This window comes from Equus przewalskii, chromosome X, assembly GCF_037783145.1.
Source record: "Equus przewalskii isolate Varuska chromosome X, EquPr2, whole genome shotgun sequence".
Classification (NCBI taxonomy): Eukaryota; Metazoa; Chordata; class Mammalia; order Perissodactyla; family Equidae; genus Equus; species Equus przewalskii.
In genome coordinates this window covers 107,687,630-107,709,204 of record NC_091863.1, presented here as the reverse complement: position 1 = coordinate 107,709,204, position 21,575 = coordinate 107,687,630, and the positions used below count along the sequence as shown (strand labels likewise).

The 21,575-nt window shown below is 38.6% G+C and overlaps 1 protein-coding gene across 2 annotated transcripts in view; it reads left to right on the top strand.

Moving 5' to 3' along the window:
• The window catches only part of GPC3 (glypican 3), a 402,731-nt gene that overhangs the window by 23,693 nt on the left and 357,463 nt on the right, over positions 1 to 21,575 (top strand). For both annotated transcript variants that reach the window (XM_070606588.1, XM_070606589.1), the window contains one exon: positions 9,998 to 10,159. In XM_070606588.1, the coding sequence (XP_070462689.1) occupies positions 9,998 to 10,159 (162 nt within the window). The remainder of the gene's footprint in view (positions 1 to 9,997; positions 10,160 to 21,575) is intronic.

Below are 21,575 nucleotides of genomic sequence, written 5' to 3'. Positions count from 1 at the left end.
TTGGCAATAGAGATAAAGGTAATTCATTCTTTAATTCTCAGGCTTAGAGAATGGCTTATCTCCAGGGTTGCTTTAAACTCCCACTACTCCAGTGTGGTAGAGATATTTTGGCCTGCCTTTTACAGAGGCAGAGTCTATGGTGGCCCCAGGCATGATCTTTGATTTAAAGTCTGAACTGGTGGTACCCAGGTGCACCCTCTGCAAGGTCACGTTCTTTCAGGCTAAATAACAGAAGGGTAACCTTCAGCTGGGTTCCCTAAGATGCTTTCTACCGCTAGCAATCATCACTTTCCCCACCGGTTTCAAATGAAGCCATTTCTTTCATCTATATTCCTATCTTGATTAGTGAGAAATTAATGAGCGTGTAAGATTTGATTTAGATAATGATTAATTAGGGGAAAAGGCAGCGTTCTAATAGCAAGTCACTGTTATATGCTAAGGAAATTAGTTAATATTTTTGCATGGCAAATTGACTTGTCCTCTGTTAAAAAAATACCTTTAAAAATGTCTGATTTGGGGGGGTTTTGGTATATTAGTTAAGCAACCTGCACTTAATCCTTTGGGTAATTTTAATAGGCATCTATTATTTTCCCTACAAGTCATGAAGCAACCAGATTTGCATATCATTCCTTCCTTTGCTTAATATTACTTTAATGATAATAATACATTATTACTTTTAGCACAACATACCTTTGTTAGCAAAAAAATAATCTGCCGTTCATAAAGCAGACCTTGGCAATGAAATGTGTCAAATTATCATATATATATATGTATATGGAAAAGATTTCAATTTTCATTGTTACTGAGCCCTGACGATTCATTCTCTTCTGTTACTGTTTGAATATGTTTTATCTGCTCTTAGAAAAGTATAAGGATCAAGGTCTACGTTAATATATCTTCTTTTCTTTAATGTTTTTTAATGTGATTTTGACAATTTATAGTCATTAGCTAAAATTGCAGTCTAGTAAAATAATGAACATATAGAACGTAGGTAATTAGAGAATCAGAGGGCTAGAAGTGACCTTGAGGGGTTATTTAGTCCATTTCCCAGTTTCAGGCTGTAAGACTAATCTTCCTAAACAGCACTCTTCGTCATATAATGCCTCTGCTTGAGAACCAACAGTGGTTCTTTATTGCCTAGGAGGTCAAGCCCACAGGCTTCTGTCTGCACTCATGTCCCTTCAAATTCTGCCTCATCTTACCTGATAAGCTAGCTGTGCTCTAGATTCCAGCTTCTCTCCAGGCAGCTTAGTCTTGCCCCACTGCTCCACTGGTGCCAAACACATTTCACCCGTTGGCCTCTGCAAATCCTTCTCATCCTTTACTGTCTAGCTCAAGCCTCACCTCCTGCTGGAAGTTTTCTTTGACTGCTAGAGCCTCTGGTGAACATTCATTATCTAGCAAATGTTGTCTGTATTACATATTTTGAAAATGAACTTCATTGAGATATAATTTACAAACAACAAAGTGTACTCATTTGAGTGAAGAATTTAATGAGTTTTGACAATTGCATATACCCATGTAACCACTACCCCAATTAAAATATAGGCTATTTCCATCACCTTAAAAAATATCCTGCGTGTTTTGTCACCTAACCACATACCAACTTTTACTGTTCTCTAGCTATTTCTGTGTGTGAAAGTCTGGTCTCTTAACGTGAATGTATTTTTTATTTGTTTATTTTAATTTTACGTAACATATATTGAATATTTACCTTGTACCAAGAAGGCTAAGAGCTTTACATGCATAATCTCATTCAGTCCTTGCAAGAACTGGACAGTTAAGTGCTATTGATAATCCCATTTTATAGATAGGGGCAAAAAGGCATGTAGAGGTTAAATCACCTACCCTTGCTTGCACAGTTAGCAAGTGGTACGGCTAGGACTAGATTATAAGCAATTTGACGAGAGGGGCCATGAGTGCTTTTGCTCTTTCCTGCCAACTAGTGCCTACCATTATGCTGATCTCCAGGCCATTAATACCTGCTGATTTTATTCCTTTGGAATAAAATCCGATAGAACAGACACATTTAAACAGACCCATACACATTGTTCACTGTCCTCTTCCTATTAGGGACAAGGCTCAGGCCTGGAATGGGGTCTCCAAGTGAGCACGGTGAGCCTATGACTGCACAGCAAAGAGAAACTAAGGTCTCAGTCCTGGGGGAGGTGGCTAAAGGAAACCAGTAGCAGTCTAAAATGTCAAGTCCTTGAATGGAGCCAAAAAATAGCCATAACTGGGCCCAAAGGAAAGAGTTTGTGATGGAAGTCAAGAAGGCAAGGCCACAGGTAGCCAAGCCTAAGTCATCCCCTGACACAAGAGTACACATCATTGGGAGGGAGCCTTCTGTGGACCACCTGTGGTTTAGCCTCTAGAGGGGGAGATAAGTAGTAAGGGTGCCCAGCTTGGATACACGTGGGAATAATCCCCAAGATAAAAGCTTCCATAACTCAAATATCCCTTTTCAGTTGTAGGACTCAGAAGTAGACACAATGTGTAAGCAAGACATTGTGTCAAATTAATTAGGGATAAATTACTTCATAGTTCCTTCAAGTGAAACATCTATTTGTGTATCTTCAAGATGATTAGAAATTGATTCTTGTGGTATTTTAAAATATTTTTTCCAAGATCAAAGTTAAGCATACAGATATAAAATTTTCAGGTCATCTGTCTCCACTCCCTCTTTTAGATCAGATAGACACAAAGTTCTTTACTAGAGTTCTCAGTCTGCAGCCCTCATTAATTCAACACTATATGCACAAAGTTGAATGGGATCGATGTGGCATCCCTAAGGAGATGGGAGTCATTCTCTGCTCTTCAGGAACTAAAAATCTAGGAGAGAAGATTATAGTATGAAGGTACTTTTTAATCCTCCAAAATAAATGGGAACTAGCAGCCTTGTAATGACTTCAGTTAATTTTTTTTTTTTTTTTAGCGTCTGGAAATGCAAGTTCTTAAGCCCTAAAGAGTTGAACCTTTCTGGCTCATTTGAATAGTCAATTGCTAAGTCTTCTCCTTATCTCCATCCCAGGCTATATTGCTTGTTGCTATTCCTGTTTCCCAGCTGAATTCCATTTTTAGAAAAAAAAAAATGTGAGCACCTCTTTGATGAGTGTGGTCCACGATTACTTTTCTTCTCCATCTAATAAAGGAGCTATTTTCCCTTAACCTTCTTTTGTTCCTGACATACTTAAAGAATTCTTGGCTATTTACTATGTCTTTTGTATCTTATTTCTTGAATTGGCCTTTCTGCTTTTATTCACACAAGTATGTACCAGTTCTCTGTGTACCTCCTTAGTCATTGGCCCTTGGCTTTACTTCTCATTCATCCCACTTGGGACTGGGTTCCCAGAGTAATTCTTTGTTTTGTTGATGAGGATTCCCCTCTAAATTCTTTCTCTATTTCTTCCTGTTTTGTGTGTTCTTTTCTGTTTTGTTTCTTTCATGCGCATGTTCATACATTGAAATGGTTATATTTCATTATTGTCATTTCATTTAGGCATGTCTAGCTCTCCTGGCCCACTTTGTTCCTTATGCTGTCTCGTGCTGGGGCCTATTTTAAGCTGGTCTGTGAGTTATGTGAAATTTACTTAAAGTGTTTTTCCCTTTGGCTTATATTTCTCTCCTTACTGGTTTGGAAATCCTGAATTCTTATCAGTTTATAGATGTTTTATTTCTTCAAATCTCTAGCTAACTCTTAGCCCCAGATCAATCATACTGATTTATTGATTAACCAGGGTGTGATAATTGGGAGAGAGGATAAATATTGCTATATAAGGATATCACATATATCTTTCTTCATGACATCTGGCATGTTTTCTCAAAAGTTCTCATTTGAGGTTTTATTCCTTTAAAGATTTTTGGCCAAACTAATTCTTGAGAGTGGGAGTTTATACGATGATGAGACTTGACCAACTCAAGGAAGGGGCACACTATGCAAGCTCTAGATTACTTTATGAATTATCATATCAAAGGCAAACCGGTATCATGATAATTCAAAGTCATTCCTGGGCTTCTGTAGGTACATTGAGTGGCAATTTGTTACCTTCTAAGATCTAAGCAACTCAAAGCAATTCACAGAAAAAAGATCCGAGCCGATTATTTCATAACTCTCACTAGCTAGAGCTGGTGGGAGTAGGAACAGTACTAACAGACACCGTGTCAAGTAGACGATATCATTCCTGAAAACTGGAAATCGTCACCAATGGAAATTTGGAAACGCAAAGGATTTTATCTATAACATTTAATTTTATGAACATATTCAAAGATATTTTAAACACACACTATTTAGGCTTCAGTCTACCAAGAAAGTAAATAAAATAAATAGAACCTTGCTAAATGGACAGGAACTTGGTTTATGGAAAGTGTCTGCTATATAGGATTTTTCATATCTACATGTGTCTCCCAACCAACCTCATTTAAACCTAGATTAGCCACTCTTCCCCAAGGGGACTCTTTTCCTTCTTGGTCCAGTAAACTGCATCAGTTTCTACTCCTAGAATAGCATTACATTTTGTAACTTCCTGTAGAAAGAACACAGTGAGCTAGAACTAGCTCTGTTTTTCCTTTTTCTGAAGATAATCATAAAGCCTTTAAGCTTAGACCATATTTAAAATCGGTTTAAGGCTTGTATATGAGATTGACATTTATAGGACATAAATCTGAACTCTGTGTCTCTAGACCCCAAATTGTATTTTGACACATTAAATATCGCCTTTCCATCCAGTACTATAAATTTCAGCGCTGGATTAGGTTTGGGGATATGTATTATCTGTGCTCTCCTTTACTCCTTTTGTCAGCAGCTCCCTTGAGGAGGGAGAAGTGGAGAGCTTGGAGTCAATACCCTGGACTCCAACAGTGATGTCATGTGAGGGAAAACTTGATGAATTTCACTCCTAAATTGAGAAAAGAAGACTTGGGCACATACATTAAGGCCATGATGAGCTGGAATTCCTAGGGAAATAAGATGTAATAAAAATCAATTTTTTGGTAACTTAGGACTACCTAGTTCCCCTTCCCGTTTTTTAAAACCTCAGTTGTTGAAAATCTGTCTAAAATGTCTGAATATGATTTCTAGCCTTACTTCAGTAAGATTTGATGTTTATTATGGAAACTTACTTTGCCAAGGACCTTATGGGACTTTGGGGGAATCCTCCCTATATCCCATATACATGTTTTGTCATCCTAGCTAACTATGCTGCTTTATTGCACTCATTTACTATGAGTAATAGGAATTTATCTCTGTTAACCCCTTTGGACGGTGAGCTCTTTGTGTTAAGGACCACGTCTCTAATGGTCAAACTTTTATCTCCACCATGTAGCACAGTGCTTGGCACATAGAAGATATGTTAGATTGGGTCCTCTGAGAAGCAGATGCCAATATGGCACTAGATGTGCAAGAGATTTATTGGGGAAAACACTTGTGAAAGAAAATGGTAGATCTATTCTTAATTTTTTGAGGAATCTCCATATTGTTTTCCATAGTGGCTGCACCAGTTTGCACTCCCACCAGCAGTGTATGAGGGTTTCCTTCTCTCCATATCCTCTCCAAATCTTATTTCTTGTTTTGTTAATTATAGCCATTCTGACCGGTGTGAGTGGATATCTCCTAGTTTTGATTTGCATTTCTCTAATAGTTAGTGATGTTGAACGTCTTTTCATGTGCCTGTTGGCCATCTGTATATCTTCTTTGGAGAAATGTGTGTTCAGATCTTTTGCCCATTTTTTAAATTGGGTTGTTTGTTTTGTTGTTGCTGAGATGTATGAGTTCTTTATATATTTTGAGCAATAACCACTTATCAGATATATGATTTGCAAATATCTTCTCCCAATTGTTAGGTTGTCTTTTCGTTTTGTTGATGGTTTCCTTTGCTGTGCAGAAGCTTTTCAGTTTGATGTAGTCCAGTTTGTTTATTTTTTCTATTGTTCCCCTTGCCCGGTCAGACATGGTACTTGAAAATATGCTGCGAAGACTGATGTCGAAGAGCATACTGCCTATGTTTTCTTCCAGAAGTTTCATGGTTTCAGGTCTTACATTCAAGTCTTTAATCCATTTTGAGTTAATTTTTGTGTATGGCATAAGATAACGGTCTACTTTCATTCTTTTGCCTGTGGCTGTCCAGTTTTCCCAACACCATTTGTTGAACAGACTTTTCTTTCTCCGTTGTATGTTCTTGGCTCCCTTGTCGAATATTAGCTGTTCATAGATGTGTGGGTTTATTTCTGGGCTCTCAATTCTGTTCATTGATCTGTGTGTCTGTTTTTCTGCCAGTACCATGCTGTTTTGGTTACTATAGCTTTGTAGTATATTTTGAAGTCAGGGAGTGTGATATCTCCAGCTTTGTTCTTTTTTCTCACGATTCCTTTGGCTATTAGGGGTCTTTTGTTGTTCCATATAAATTTTAGGATTCTTTGTTTTATTTCTGTGAAAAATGTTGTTGGAACTTTGATAGGGATTGCATTGAATCTGTAGATTGCTCTAGGAAGTATGGACATTTTAACTATGTTAATTCTTCCAATCCAAGAGCACGGAATATCTTTCCATTTCTTTGTGTCTTCTTCAATTTCTTTCAACAATGTTTTATAGTTTTCAGCATACAGATCTTTCACCTCTTTGGTTAAGTTTATTCCGAGGTATTTTATTGTTTTTGTTGCAATTTTAAGTGGGATTGTATTCTTAATTTCTCCTGCTACTTCGTTGTTAGTGTATAGAAACACAACTGATTTTTGTATGTTGATTTTGTATCCTGCAACTTTACCATAGTCATTTATTAGAGTAAAAACAATCTTAGACTGCAGTGCAGTTTTAAGAAAGTTTTGCAAGGTCAACGGGAAGTCCTCAAGCCAAATCCCTGTCAGCAAAGTTTTGTGTCTCACAGGACTTAGCATCTTTGCTGTGCTCAGTCATTGGCTGGCAGCAGCCCCTAGGGATTGTGGCCTGGGCAGAACATGGTGGTGAATTCAGAGCACAGCAGCTGAGACCATTAGTCAATTACACTCCCCACAGTAGGAGATCTGAGATGTACATTTTCATGGCCGTCACAGGAGCTCAATAAATCCTTATTGAAGGGAGAGTTTGAGGAAAACAGGGGTTGCAGAAGAGGAAGGAGATTGGACTTAATATTCATTGAACCCTAATATTTGCTAGTATTGGTGGAGAATATAAAATCATAGGAATCTCCCTCACTTCCCTCATCTCTCCTCAAATATCCCCTTCCGAAAGAAGCCTTCGTTGACGACCCTATATAAGTAGAATTGTCCTCAAGCCACCATATTCCCTATCTCCCTTACTTTTTTTTTTTTTTTGCAGGGGAAGATTCACTCTAAGCTAACATCTGTTGCCAGTCTTCCTCCTTTTTCTTCCTTTGTCCCCTCCTCAAAGCCCCAGTACATAGTTGTGTGTAGTGATAAATTCTGCTAGTTCTTCTGTGTGAGCTGCTGCCACAGCATGGTTACTGACAGACGAGTGGTGTGGTTCCACACCTGGAAACTAAACCCAGGCTGCTGAAGTGGAGTGCACCGAACTTTAACCACTAGGCAATCAGGGCTGGCTCTACTTTGTTTTTTAAACGTTAAAAAAAATTAGCAGCTTTGGGGCTGGCCTGGTATTGCAGTGGTTAAGTTTGCACATTCTACCTTGGCGGCCCGGGATTTGCTGGTTCGGATCCTGGGTGCAGACCTATGCACCTAGTGTCAAGCCATGCTGTGGCAGGCGTCCCACATATAAAATAGAGGAAGGTTGGCATGGATGTTAGCTCAGGGCCAGTCTTCCTCAGTAAAAAGAGGAGGATTGACAGTGGATCTCAGCTCAGAGCTAATCTTCCTCAAAAAAAGAGTAAAAAAAATTAGCAGTTTTATTGAGGTATAATTGACATATAGTAAACTTCACATTATTTTTTTTTAAAGATTGGCACCTGAGCTAACATCTGTTGCCAATCTTTTTTTCTTCTTCTTCTCCCCAAAGCCCCCCAGTATATAGTTGTATATTCTAGTTGTGCCCTTCTAATTGTGCTATGTGTGACACCACCTCAGCATGGCTTGATGAGTGGTGCCATGTGCGTGCCTGGGATCCAAACTGGTGAAACCCTGGGCCGCCAAAGCAGAGCACTTGAACTTAACCACTTGGCCATGGGGCCGGCCCCAACTTCACATGTTTTAAGGGTACAATTTTATAATTTTGACATAGGTATATGACCATGAAACAATCACCACAGTCAAAATAATGAACATATCCATACACTCCCCAAAATTTCCTCATTCCCCCCCCCCCGCCTTCCATCCCCGCCAACAACCACTAAACTGCTTTCTGTCGCTTTAGATTAATTTTCATTTTCTAGAATTTTATATGAATGGAACCATAAAGTATGTAATTTTTTTTGATCTGGCTTCTTTCACTTAGCATAACGTTTTTAGGATTCATCCATGTGGTAGCATGTATCAATAGTTTATTACTTTTTATAGCTGAGTAGTATTCTATTGTATGTATGTACGACTGTTTGTTTTCCCTTCCTTCCTTAGTTTTATTTTCTCTGTAGTACTTATCACTATGTGACCATATATATATATTTATATAGTCACATATATATATATACACATACATATTTGTTGTCTCCCAAAATATAAGCTCCATGAGGGCAGTGACTTTTTATACAGCTATAACCACAGTGCTTGGCACATAGTAGGTGCCCAATAAAATATTTGTTGAATGACGCTCGTCTACTCCCGCTTCAATTTTCATTCATATGCTGTTGACTTCCATGGATGCAGAAGTGTGTTGAGTCACGAGTGAAGAGCTGAGAATAACAAAGGTTTCTGTCCTTGGGAAACTTGGTGGGTGATGATCGTTGACTGAGATACAGAACACAGGTGATAGAACTTTGTGTGTGTGTATGTGGGATATATTGAGTTCAGTTTTGGGTATGCTGAATTTCAGGTTCCCATAGAGTAGTTGAACATGTGGGATTTTGGAGCTCAGGAGGGAGGTGAGGGCTGGATTGGGGGTTCAGCATCGCGTGGGTTTAGAGAAGATCATGGGGGGTGAGATGTAGAATGAGAGAGAGAGAGTCAATGACATTTAAGTGATAGATGGAAGAAGAGGAAGCAGGAAAAGACAGATAAGAGGGACCATAGCGGTAGGTGTGTGAGAGATAGGTAGGTTCACTAAAACAGGGGACGAGGGAGAGATTGGTCAACTGTGAGGGATGCTCCAAAGGCTCACGTTGGATGGGACTGAGAAGAGGTTCTGATTCCCTAATTTTGCAAGAAGTGAGGAGATTATTCGTTTGGAAAATCTTTATGGAGGTACAAAAATAAAGAAAGCATACTGCTTTATAAGGGAGACAGCAATGAAGTAGCTCAAGAGTTCAGAGAAATAAGAGGTCAGCATTTGTGATAGAACTAGAATGTTGGCGTTGTAAGGGATTTTGGAGATTGTTAAATGTTGATATAGTCCTCTGGATGTTTCCTCTGTGAATCTTGCCCCAGACCTTTAGTTAAAACACCACCACCACCACCACCACCACCAACAACAAAGCTTTGATGTGATATTGATATTTTAATCATTTATCCCAAAAAGCAACTCTGACTTGGCCAGATATACATTTCATTAGGAAATCATAACCGGAATTTTGAAACTTGCTTCTTGGTTGTGTTCTGATTCATAAATTATCATCAAGAAAAAGAAATTGTAGGAGTGAAGATTGATCTTTTAACAGACAAATTAAATATTGGTGTTCAATGACATATACTTGGTGCTCTAAATTAGTTGATGCAGAATTTATGAGTCAAACCTAGGCAATTAATTCTAATGGCTATTCAAAAAGAATCAGTCAGAAGGGTAATTGGGAGAAAGCAAGGATTAGTTAAGATAAATACTAATTTTGAATAATTAAGATTTTACTGTATTTTAAAAGAAATGCATTGTTTTGCCCTATTCGCCCCTTTTGTGTGTATGTGTGACATTCTGCATATTGAAACATGAAAAACTTGTTTGTTTCAGGATCAGATTTGCAAGTATGTCTCCCCAAGGGCCCAACATGCTGCTCAAGAAAGATGGAAGAAAAATACCAACTAACAGCACGATTGAACATGGAACAATTGCTTCAGTCTGCGAGTATGGAGCTCAAGTTCTTAATTATTCAGAATGCCGCAGTTTTCCAAGGTGGGTTCTGGGGATCATTTTAGATGTGCTGCCCAATGGCATCATTATTTGGGCACTGGGCTCTCAAATGCTATGTATAACTTTTAAATTACCATTCTAGCATTAATGCTTGATGTAAATACCTCTCAGTAAGAGATTCTGGTTAAGGAAAAACGGGGTTTTTAGAGAAGCTTCATTTCAACCTTTGGAAAGGTGAGTATTGTCAAAAAATCATTGTCCAAGGACATTCTGTTTACCTGTACGTGAAGGTTGTAAATCTCCTCAGGAAGAGTAAATGATAGTTTATCTCACCTCTCCCGTAAGACTTGTTTAAAGACAAAAATGTTTACTTAAATACTAGTTTTCTCCAGAGGTGAGTTAGATATTTGTGGAACATGCATGAACTCCTTCTGACCACTGGGACCATTTCTTCCACTTAAGAGGGAGAAACTGGCGATGGCCCTAAATTTTTTCATTTGTGTGAGTGGTTACTTCTTCTCTGTTTGTGAGTCTCAGTTCTTACCACATCTGTGTATGACTGTAAAGGAAGCTGCTGTGGCGTTGCCAGAAGGGGTAAGAAATTACGTTTCTCCTTGCTAACTTGTGGGACTATCATAGCAGGATGGGGAGTACCTCCCTTGATTCAAAGACTCAGCTAGGGATGATGATGATAGTGGTGGCAGAAGTGGTGAGAGCAAGCACTGATACAGCACTCTGTGCTAGGTACTCTTTTTAGTGCTTTACATATATTAATTCATTTAATCTTTACAATAAACCCTATGAAGTAGATATTATTATTAGTATCTCCATTTTATGGAGGAAAACTCAAGGCACAGAATGGTTAAGTAATTTGCCCAAGGTCACACAACTAATAAATGGTGAAAACAGGATTTGAACCCAGGCAGCCTGGCTCTTAGAGTCTATGCTTTTAACTACCTCAGTATGCCACCTCCTGTGAAGGCAAATTAATTATAGATATTAGGGCTTCCTTCTATCCCTCCTTAAGCAGATGGAATCAGTTGCCTTTTTCTTACCCCACAAATAGAGAACTGGGGTCAGATAGAAAAATGACACTTCTGACTACTTGACATTCCAAATCTTTAGATTTATGGTACCTTTATAAGAATTAACCTCTTTGAATTGTAAGGTGTGTGGATTATAGCTTATTTTGTGTATTATAATGAAATTCTTAGAATTAGTGGAGGAAATGATTCAAATTAGCTAATAAAGCATACATTCACAACAGTTTCTTGGGTCAAAGCCTCAGGGGGTCTTGGGTTGATTACATGAAGTACAGTGTATAAGCTTGAAGTATTTGTTAACCTATTTATGCAGTCAGGCTCTTGTGAAGAGTTTGTTGAGACTAACAATTTGGCAATAGAATGAATAATTTAAGCTGATTTTAAAAATACATGTACCATTCATGTACTTCTTAGATTGGTTTTGGAGCTGATCTGCTGGCTGAAAGTGGGATGATAAGAAGTGAGGGGACATGAGAATTGGGTTGAAGCGGAGAGCCGACCCTTACTCTTTGGGGTGTGATGGGGCCCTTTTAGAATGGTGTATTTGCGATTTGTTTCATTTCCAGAATATCTAGGCCCACAGATGTTATCTTACTACCATTGCCTGACTGGAGGGGGGTGATGGAGTGATCACACTAGTATTCTAGCATGCAGAGCAGCTGCCATGGGTGTCTATCTGAGGGCTTTGGGTGTCAGCATTTATATCTCTGTCCACTCCTTCATTTTACATATTATATTTTCTAGGCCTGGAAGAGTCCAAGACTAGGAGAGAAAGGAAGTTCTGACAAGATTTTGATTGGATTAGCTTCCAGATATGGCTGCTGTAGCATGGAGGTTGAACACTAGCCATGTGAACAGAAAGTGGAGAGTGGGGGGCAGCACCTACTAGTTGTACCTTCTCTCTCTCTCATATACACACACACAAATATATATCATTTCTCAAATGGTAGGGACAGGCAGAAGGACAACTCTAGGAAAGGAATGTGGAGACAACTAAATGATGTCTTAGCTCATTGCTGGTGCCTATCTTGTCACCATATGTATTCATTTTTTATCTTGTTCCATTCTCTTTTCTTATTCTTTTCCTGCTTCACTTTTAGAAAACATAAACCCCATAAGAAAAAATAAACCATGGTCCCAGACCTCAAGGCAATTATACCATGTTTGTAGAGACATTGCCTCCCTGTCCTTTCTGTAACAAACAGTTTGGGAGACGAATAAAATCAGGGACCGCTGCAAGATGATGTATTATTAATTGCTAAGAAAAAGAGAACATCCGCTTTTTCCTTACAACTACTTTTTATTGTAATGAATTTAAGTTGGGAGGGCACAGTCGTTTTTTCCATAAAGTATATCCCCTCCCCACGATTCTGATAGACCAAATTATTGAGAAAATTGCTTCAATAGTTCACTCATAGGAAATTTGATGTGAGCTATTTTCTCCACCACATGAAGTTGAAGAAAGCTCATCTTGATCTTGGCCTAGATCCACAATCTCTTTAGGATCCCTTCACTAGCCCACATTGGGGGTATTTAAGCAGTGAGTGCTTTCTGCAAATATGTGCACAGTTCCACGAGCAATCCTTACTGCCTCGATTTGGATTTTATGTCTGTTCGCAGGAAGCCTTTGGCCTCATAAATGAGCCTGGGGCCCTTTGCTACAGTGGTTGGAGTGCTCTGTTGCTAATGTTGTTTTGATAATGATTGAAGCATTAAAAAAAGTTGCTCTTTATTTTCAATCTTTGCATTGCCTCGTTTCCTAAATTTAATTTACTTAGATGTGCTTAGTAAAATGGGGCAGCACAATCGTTTTTCGTTTCTGCTTAATTAATTCTTTTTGAAAAGCTCCATGAAAAGTAGATTTTCTTTTCTCTTTCTCTTCTTCCCTACCTAATAATAATTATGATGATGGTAATAATAATAGTGACAATTTATTAAGTGCCTACTATATGATGCTTACTGTTACATAATTATCTCATATAATTTTCCCAGCAGCCCTATGAAGTTCATACTGTAATTATCTCCATTTTACAGATGAGGAAACTCATTGATGCCACAGCTTCTTCCAAGCCATCATGTGACGTGGTTTTCCTTGTTCTTAGTGTGCTTGAGGTAAAATAAAATTAAAAAGTTGTAGAATTTGTGGTCCTTGAGAAGAAAAATAGGCTAGAATTCTGAATTTTTCATCATATCTCCACCACCTCTACACCTTCAAGCCTTGAGTTCTGTTTCCTTTGTAGAATTTCATTGTAACTTTCAACCTTGTACTATCAGGAAATATTTGGGGTATGTCCAGGTTTTTTCTATGTGTTGGATGATTCCGGTCTTCCCAAGGTGCCAGTGACTTTGAGTGAGAACAGACTCTTCAGAATGCAGCAACACTTTGCTTTTCTGGAAGTTGCCTATCCCACAACTTGAATTCTCTTTATCAGAGAGGAGAAATAGTGGTTAAGCAGAAAACATCTCTGTGCACCTAAAACGCCATAGAGCTCCTGCTTATGTAGTTGACTCATCTAAGGGCAACTTGGGTTCTTGTTCAGAACCTCCTACTGTTCTAAGTTTATGCCCAGTCTTTATAAGCTTGATTTTCTAGTTTTCTAGCCAGTAGTAGATAAGCAGTTAAGTAGAAGGGTTATGGAAGGCTGCCAGAGGGAGGTACATAGAAGTGGCAAGAAGTTACGAGTGACAGTAAGGGTGGAAGGTCTAAAAGTGGACTCAAGAATTCACTGAATGTGACAGTTGGTGGCATTTGGTAGAGGGGTATATCCCTACATGGCTCAGTAGCCCCTGTATTATAGTAGGTCCAACAACTGATGTTCATAATGATGGTTGTGAATCAATAAGAAAAGATCAAAATATGTTCACTGTTTTTTTCATAATATTTCCATTTTAAATGGCCAAAAATATTTTTTGGTGCTTAAAGGCAATGGAAGAAACACTGGACTTGGAGTCAGAACATCTAAGTTCTAATTCTAGTTCTGTATTTGTGAGCTTTGTGACTTTGGGTGGTTATTTAGATTCTAATAGCCTCAGTTTTCTTATCTGCAAAGTGGGGATAGTAATTACAGTCCTGCTTACCTCATAGAGTAGAGATAATGTATGTGAAAGTATCTTAAAAGCTGTAAAGCACTATATTCATGCAATATTATCTAGACAGCTCATTTATGTGGACTGCTTCACCCCGAGTGGTTCCAGATAAATGATGCGTTAGCCTTACAGACATTAACCTAGACAAAGCTGGAGTTCACGATGTCATTCAACAACTTTTGCCGCACACAGATGATATTCAGACAGCTCCAGTGCACAGATGAGAGAACACTTCGGCAAAGGACCTTGGAAAAAAAGGGTCTATTTTGTGCATTCTTAGAAATGAAGTTGCACTGTTTGAAATGTCAATACTTCCAGGAGAAATCCCTTTTTCAGCTTCCCGAAGCTTCCGTTCTGGCCCCTACGTGGTATATTTTACACATAAACAAGTGGCTAGATCAGGAAGGGTTTGTTGTGTTCAGGCCATATTATAATAGCATTTTCTGGTCCATGTTATCATGGCAGAAAGAAGGAAAAGAGGAATCAAAGTGTAGAGATCTTCAGTTGACCCTCACCCAGTGTTTCTGTACTTCTTCTGTTTCTCCGCTCACTCGTTTTCCGTTTCCATCTGCTCTTGGCAGTTCTTACACTTTTTTCTGTCAGATTCCTCTCTCTCCCACTCCCCCTAAATAAAATTGACCTTGGTTAGAATACCCTTTTCCATCAGCTCAGAGTAATTTCTCCAGTCATTTCTGCTTGAAATGACTGTTTAGGGACATTATTCAAGCAAAGCTTTTTTCCTTCACAGTTAATATGTGACTAAATAATTGCTTGAATGTTGATAAACATGTTTTTGAAATTCAATCATTTGTTAATTTCGTTTTTTATAATGTATTGAGGATTTTAAGTGAGGACTGAGCAATTTTTCTCCATTTCACAATTTTTTCCCCTTGACTAGTCTGACAGTTCTGCTGCCCATGCTCCAGCTCTGTACAAGCTGAGCCCCACTGAGTCCCTGACTCAAACTGCTGGCCATTCTGTCACAAACCCTCTTTGAAAATAATGTACAGGAGAGAATAATTACATTGATGCCTAATCAGAACCTACTTCATTTGCCAGGGCTAAATATAATACTGAATAGAAGAATTTTAGGAACGTAAACCATGACCATGAGTGAGGTTATATATCCTCAAAAATGTAAATTATTAATCAAACCACTCATCTGTACAGCAAAGCTCTAGTAATCCCATTATAAATGGTGAATTTCTCATCAGAGCCCAGAAGATGCTGGCTTTAATTAGTGGACTTTTATGGCACTGACTCAAAGAGACATTTTGGTTTCAAAGTTTTAAAAAATGTGATTCTTTAATTATTAGTGCTATTGGAAAAACAATTGGAAACTGGGTGTTTAAAGTCATTTCAGTTTTAAACTAAGAACTTTTGGATTCAATTCACTTTCACAATTCTGTGACTTTAGCAGAGCCAGAGGCTGGGGGCGTTGTAAACCTTTCCTGTGCCCTCTATTGATTTAGGAAAGTCAGTCATTAGGCTGAAAACTGTTTAATAGAAAGAGCTTAGAAAAATGACTCAGTGTGCGGCGCGAGACTGTTGTGGGGCCAACCTGAGGTGAGTAGATTATGCAGACTAACTCTTTACCTCAGCCCATGCCCCTTGATTCAATAGGGCTCTGAACTCACCCCCTCTAGCTGCCATTGTTGTGCCCACCTTCTCACTAGTGGGCCCAACAAAGCAAATTAAAGGACATTGTCCCTGCCTTCTAGAAGCTTCCAGGAAAAATACCACTTTTGCCTAGAGTGATTACTCCCCATCCCTCCCCTGGTGGGATTTGTTTACTTTCTGAAAACATATGTTCCTCCTCCTCTTTCTGTCTCACTGAGTTGCAGTACCTGATATCGGAGTAATGAAGCATATGTTTGAGAGATTTGAATTCTCCTGTCAGTGGAGTGGAGGTAGAAACAATTTTCATCTAAGCTGGAAGTGGTAACGTAGAAATTAAAAACAGCTTTCCTTCTCTTGACTATGAGATGCTTCCAGGGGCTGAGGTACACCCTTGTACTCCTCCTTTTCCCTCATCCCGTCTTTCAGTCAGTCACCAGGTGTTGTTTCTTCCTTCGTACTTCCTCACATCTTGTTCCTCCATCCATTCCCCTTTGCCCTCTCGGGATCGCAGCTGTCTCGTTTATCGTACGCTGACGCCTTCTAGCTCTGTCTCTCTGATTTTAGTTCCAGGCTCCATCAGCTCCCATCTAGACTACCAGCAAAGGCAGAACTGGGTTTCATGCCTTTAGTCTCCTCGTCTGCCTCCCAGCTCAGCAATGGAGAATAATGATTAAGAGGGCAGGATCTCGAGTCATGTTGGCTGGGTCTGAATGAGTCTGGGTGGGGATAGGTAGGAGATGTGGGGCTAGTGTGGAGACGAGAAAGTTGAAGGCTTGGGGTGAGAATCAGAGACCTCCTCTATGAACATGTACTAAGTCAGTGAGAGATGAATGAAAAATTTCCTGTGCTAAAGTGGTTTACTTGTATAATCTCATTTAAACCTCACAACAACCACATGAGGTTGGTACTATTATTAGCCTCATTTTACTGCTGAGGAAGTGGAGGCTTAGAAAGAGAAGTAACTTGTCTAAAGTTGCACAGTCAATAAATGGCAGAGACAGGAATTGAACCCAGGAAGTGCAGCTCCGGAGCCTGTGTCCTTAATCACCGTGTGTCATACAGCCTGTGTGTATTTTGTTTCATGGTCACGGGCAATCTCCCCAATTCTAACTTTCTTTTTTTGCAACGGAATACTATTGTATTTAACTGAAAAACATTTGCTGAACAAGTGCTTAGCATGTCTGTAGGCAGATACTGCGGGGATTCAGAGATAAAAACGACCTCATGCTTACCTTCAAGTAGCTCAAATTTCAGAAACCGAGACTTTTATGCGTGAATAACTTGGGTACAAGGCATCCTAAGAGAAATGCTGTAAGAAAAATTTTAGCAGTTTTCTTTGGGGAGTAGAGGTGGATCTAGGTTTTGTGGGGCTCAAGGATTATACAATTTGGGGGCCCTCTTTAAAGCAAGGGAGACAAAATTAAAAATATTAAATGCCTGTGGCTCTTCCAGGAGGATGCTTGCAAATGCGGGTCCTTAAGTTTCATTAGCGCCACAGGAAATCCACCTCTATATGGGAGTGTGGGGTTGGAAAAGATTAATTCCAACTAGAGGGTAGAGGTTCTTGGAGGAGATTGCCTGCATGAATTCTCCAGACAGACGTGGCTCTTGATCAAAGAGAAAGGCAGGTGACAGAGTTAGGTAAATCAGTGCACATCTTGTTCTAAATTAAATTAAAATTTAAACATTATTAATTGCCTACTAGGTACCAGTCTTTCTGGACTATCTGGCTTGCCTTATAGCCTCTCACTCAGTCTTCCCCCTTGAAAGGGCAAAACAGCTCGGGGAGAAGCAGAGAGCCGGTGTGAAGGGCATGTGCTCTGGCTTCAGGCAGACTGAAGTCTAAGTCCCAGCAAGTCACTTCTCTCTGAGCCATTAATTAAAGGGGATCAAATCAGATGAGGACTGTAAAGAGCTCAGCCGTGTGCTGGTCAGCAGGAATCAAATGCATGGTAGCCATTGTCTTTGTTATTTTCTCTTGTACATTTATAAGCATATTGTGTTGGAAACATAATATCTTTGCTTTAGAGTATTGAATGTCACATATCTGGCACATATACATTTTTTAAAAATGCTTTTTTGTGTCTTGATATAATTATAATTAATATTAAAATGCTCTAATATACCCAATCATAATCCTATCACTCAGAGAAAACTGCCTGTAACATTTTTGTGTGTTTTCTTCCTTTCTCTGTATGTGTGTGTGTGTGTGTGTGTGTGTGTAGAATTAAGACTAAACAGTATACAGTTTCTAAATGGTCCCCTAGTGGTCTGAATGAGTTAACATAGCCTCTAGATCTAACTAGCAATGACAGACTCTGATTTCATTGGGTTGCATTAGGAGAGGAAGAAGAACAAAAATGATGAAAGGAAATCAGGATGTTTATGAGGCTTCCCTCCTTTGGTTGAAGTCCTTTAGCATTAGTACTGTACCTGATTAACTGAAATGTAATCATTGGATTGGACCAGATTCCACTGTATTCCCTCTCCTGGGATCCTGTGTTTTTCCTTTCTACCATTTATCAAGTTCGTAGAGATATATGTATAGATATTTGATTCACATGAGTCTCCTTTACTAGAGAATGATCTCTCTGAGTGTAGGGCTTATGTGTGTTCTACCTCACCTCTGGATCCCCAGGTAAGATAGTAGACACGTGGTATATGTTTGAATGAACGCACATACACACCAAAAAAATTAAAATAAGTAGTGTTAATAGAAACAGATTTCCAACTCTTCCACTTTCTCTGCAACAAGTATCAACTATGAGCAGATAGAAAAGACATAACCTGTTGCCTGCAGCATTTATTTCTAGGTTTTAAAATCTACTCAGATGGAAGATCTGAAAAGTCTAGAGAATGGGTTGATGCTGGCCCATTGAGATGGAACATCCTATGTTTACCCGAGCCTCTGCCTCTGCTTCTGGCCTCACCACTCCCTGGCTGGCTGGCTGTCTTTTCTGCCAGCCTGGCCTAGGCTCTTCGTAGAGCACTGTGAACAGGGCTCAGTGCCATGGATTTACACCTTGTGACCACGAATCGTGAGAATTGTGACACCTATCAGCTTCTCCAAATATGCATGATGTGTCATTCCTGATTACTGTGAGCACTTCAAAGTAATAGAGCAAACTTTATTTCAGGATATTCTTTTTCAAAAATAAGTTTTTACTACACAAATACTATGTATTTATCAGAGAAAATGAAAAAACAAAGAAATAAAAAAGTAGAAAATAAAACGACCCACATTCTAGCCCTCAGAAGATAACTATTAACATTTTGCTATATAATCTTATGTACTTTTGTTCAGTATTATACATATATAGGTGTGTATATAGTTTTTTTCAAAAATGAATAATATTGCTTTTTAATGTAATATATTGTAGGTATTTTTCCATGTCAATAATATATTTCTATAATCCAATAGAAATATAGTACTTAGAGGCCACCTAGTACTTAGTCATATGGCTGTCTCGTATATAATTAATCCAACCCTCTCCATTGTTAGAAACTTAGGTTACTTTCAGCAAACCATAGTGAGATAAATAATGTTCATGTAACTAAATATTTATGCACATCTTTAATTATTTCCTTAGGATAAATTCTTGGAACTGGAACTGCTGGGTCAGAGTTTTTAAGGATTCTCACATTTATTGCCTATTTAACTTCCATAAAGTTGTACCTATTTTCACTCTCACTAGCAATGTATGAATGTCCATTTTCCTGATCATTTGCCATTTGCCATTTTACAATAACTGCAGTTTGGGTGAAAAATAGTAATCTGGTTACTGGGGAGATTTCATAGTTGCTTGTACTTTTTATTTTGTGATTTTTATCATTAATATTCTTTTATTATTTAAAAAATTCAGCTATTTATTATTTCTTATTGAGATGCCCTTTTCTTACTGATTTGCAAGAACTCTTTGTATATTCAGGATGCTCACCTCTTTTATATGTTATAAATTGCTTTTACTAATTTGTTAATTTGATTGTTCATTTTTTATGGGGCTTTAAAAATACCTTTAGTCAAATGTTTCAATATCTTCCTTTGGTTTCCAATATATTCTTTGATTTTTTACTAATTGACATTAGCCTTAGCATGAATCAAAGATGTGTTCTATTTCCTATTCTGCCATTAGCTTTTCGAAAAAAGGTAAGTAATTAAAATGTCTGAGTTTGTTTTCTTATGTGGAAGATAACACCTGATCTGCCAACCTGCCAGAGCTTTTGAGGATCAAAAGAGGTAACGTTTGAAAATGCTTTGATGATTTTAAAGGATTATTGTCATTGTTATTCACTTGTCCCGTAACACTGACCGTTAGTCTGAATGAGTTCATGTTTACTGTACTGAAAACAACATTGCTTTTCCTTCCCCTGGATCTGAAACCTTTCTGGCCATTTCGTAGGAAGTAATCTTGGTCTAGAAGTGCACTGGAGTCTGTGCTCTGGTAGTCAGAAAGGTGCTCGGAGGGTGGTGAAATGTTATCTACCACCAGTCTCTTTGCCTGAAGCATGGATTCTGGGCATCCATCCCACCTTCCCAGCTGGGAAAATGGGCTCTGGAACTAATCTTTGATGTAGTATGTGTGTTTACTCCCACATGCCCCAGCCCTTGAAGGGTAGCTAAAGCAACCCATTCACTGAGACCAAAGTGCCTGTTCCTGTCCAGCAGAGTAGTAGGTGGGGGAAAACCCAAAAGCCTTCTGTACACACTCCTATTCCTTGGGGACTGGAAAAACAGGACTCTTTCTAGCAATTAACATTTGAAACAGATGCACTGGCCTGTTAGATAAATCCGTGGTTTAGCATTGTTTTGTGGTACACATTCTGAAAAGAGTTGTTTATGGAGAAAACTTTTTTTTTTTTTATTGTGAGATGACCATAATTCTCCCTCTCTAAATGCCAGATTAAAAAAAAAAATCAGAGGCAGGAAAAACAATTAAAGTATCTCATGCATCAAAGTAATCATTAGTGGAAAAACAAAGTATGTTCTTTCTGGCAATCTCTGCCAGATGGTTGAGATGGCTTATAGTGGAAGAAGAGGCTTAAATGATGCACATATTATTTCCAATATAACCTTGAAGGGTTTTGTTTTTATTTTGATGGGAGGGAAAGATAGTGTATGCTCGAATAACTTAAGCCTTCTTGAAGGTCAGAGACCTCTGGAAAGTTGATGAGATTAGACATTTGAACTCATCTGGGTCACTTACATGAAGGAGAAGCAAGGTTAACTAAGTTTACTGAAAGTCTACTATGTGCTAGGTTTGATTAATTTTCATAACAGTAATGATACTGCTAGATATTATTATCCCCATTTCACAGATCTGGAAATTGGAGTTAAGAGCCATTACGGAATTTTCCTAAGGCCACATAACCCGTAAGTGGCAGCATTAAGTTTCTAATTTCAAAGTCATTGCTCTTTTCATTGAGCAACACTGTCTCCCTTAGAGTTAGAAGTAAAAATAAGCTTTAACAACTCATGAAAATGATCATAGAGGGTTTTGAAAAATAGAAAGTGCAGTTAGGAATCTGTACAGTAATGGAGAAATAAACAAAATACCCCAAGAATGGCCCCCAAATTTTATTTGGCAGAAGGCTTCAAATTCCATTGATGTGAAAGAATTCTCTGTAGGGACATAGCAGGGTGAGTTAATTGTACCCTGAGTATTCTATGGCAGCGTGGCAGCCTTTCCTATTGCCTCATAAAGAACTGC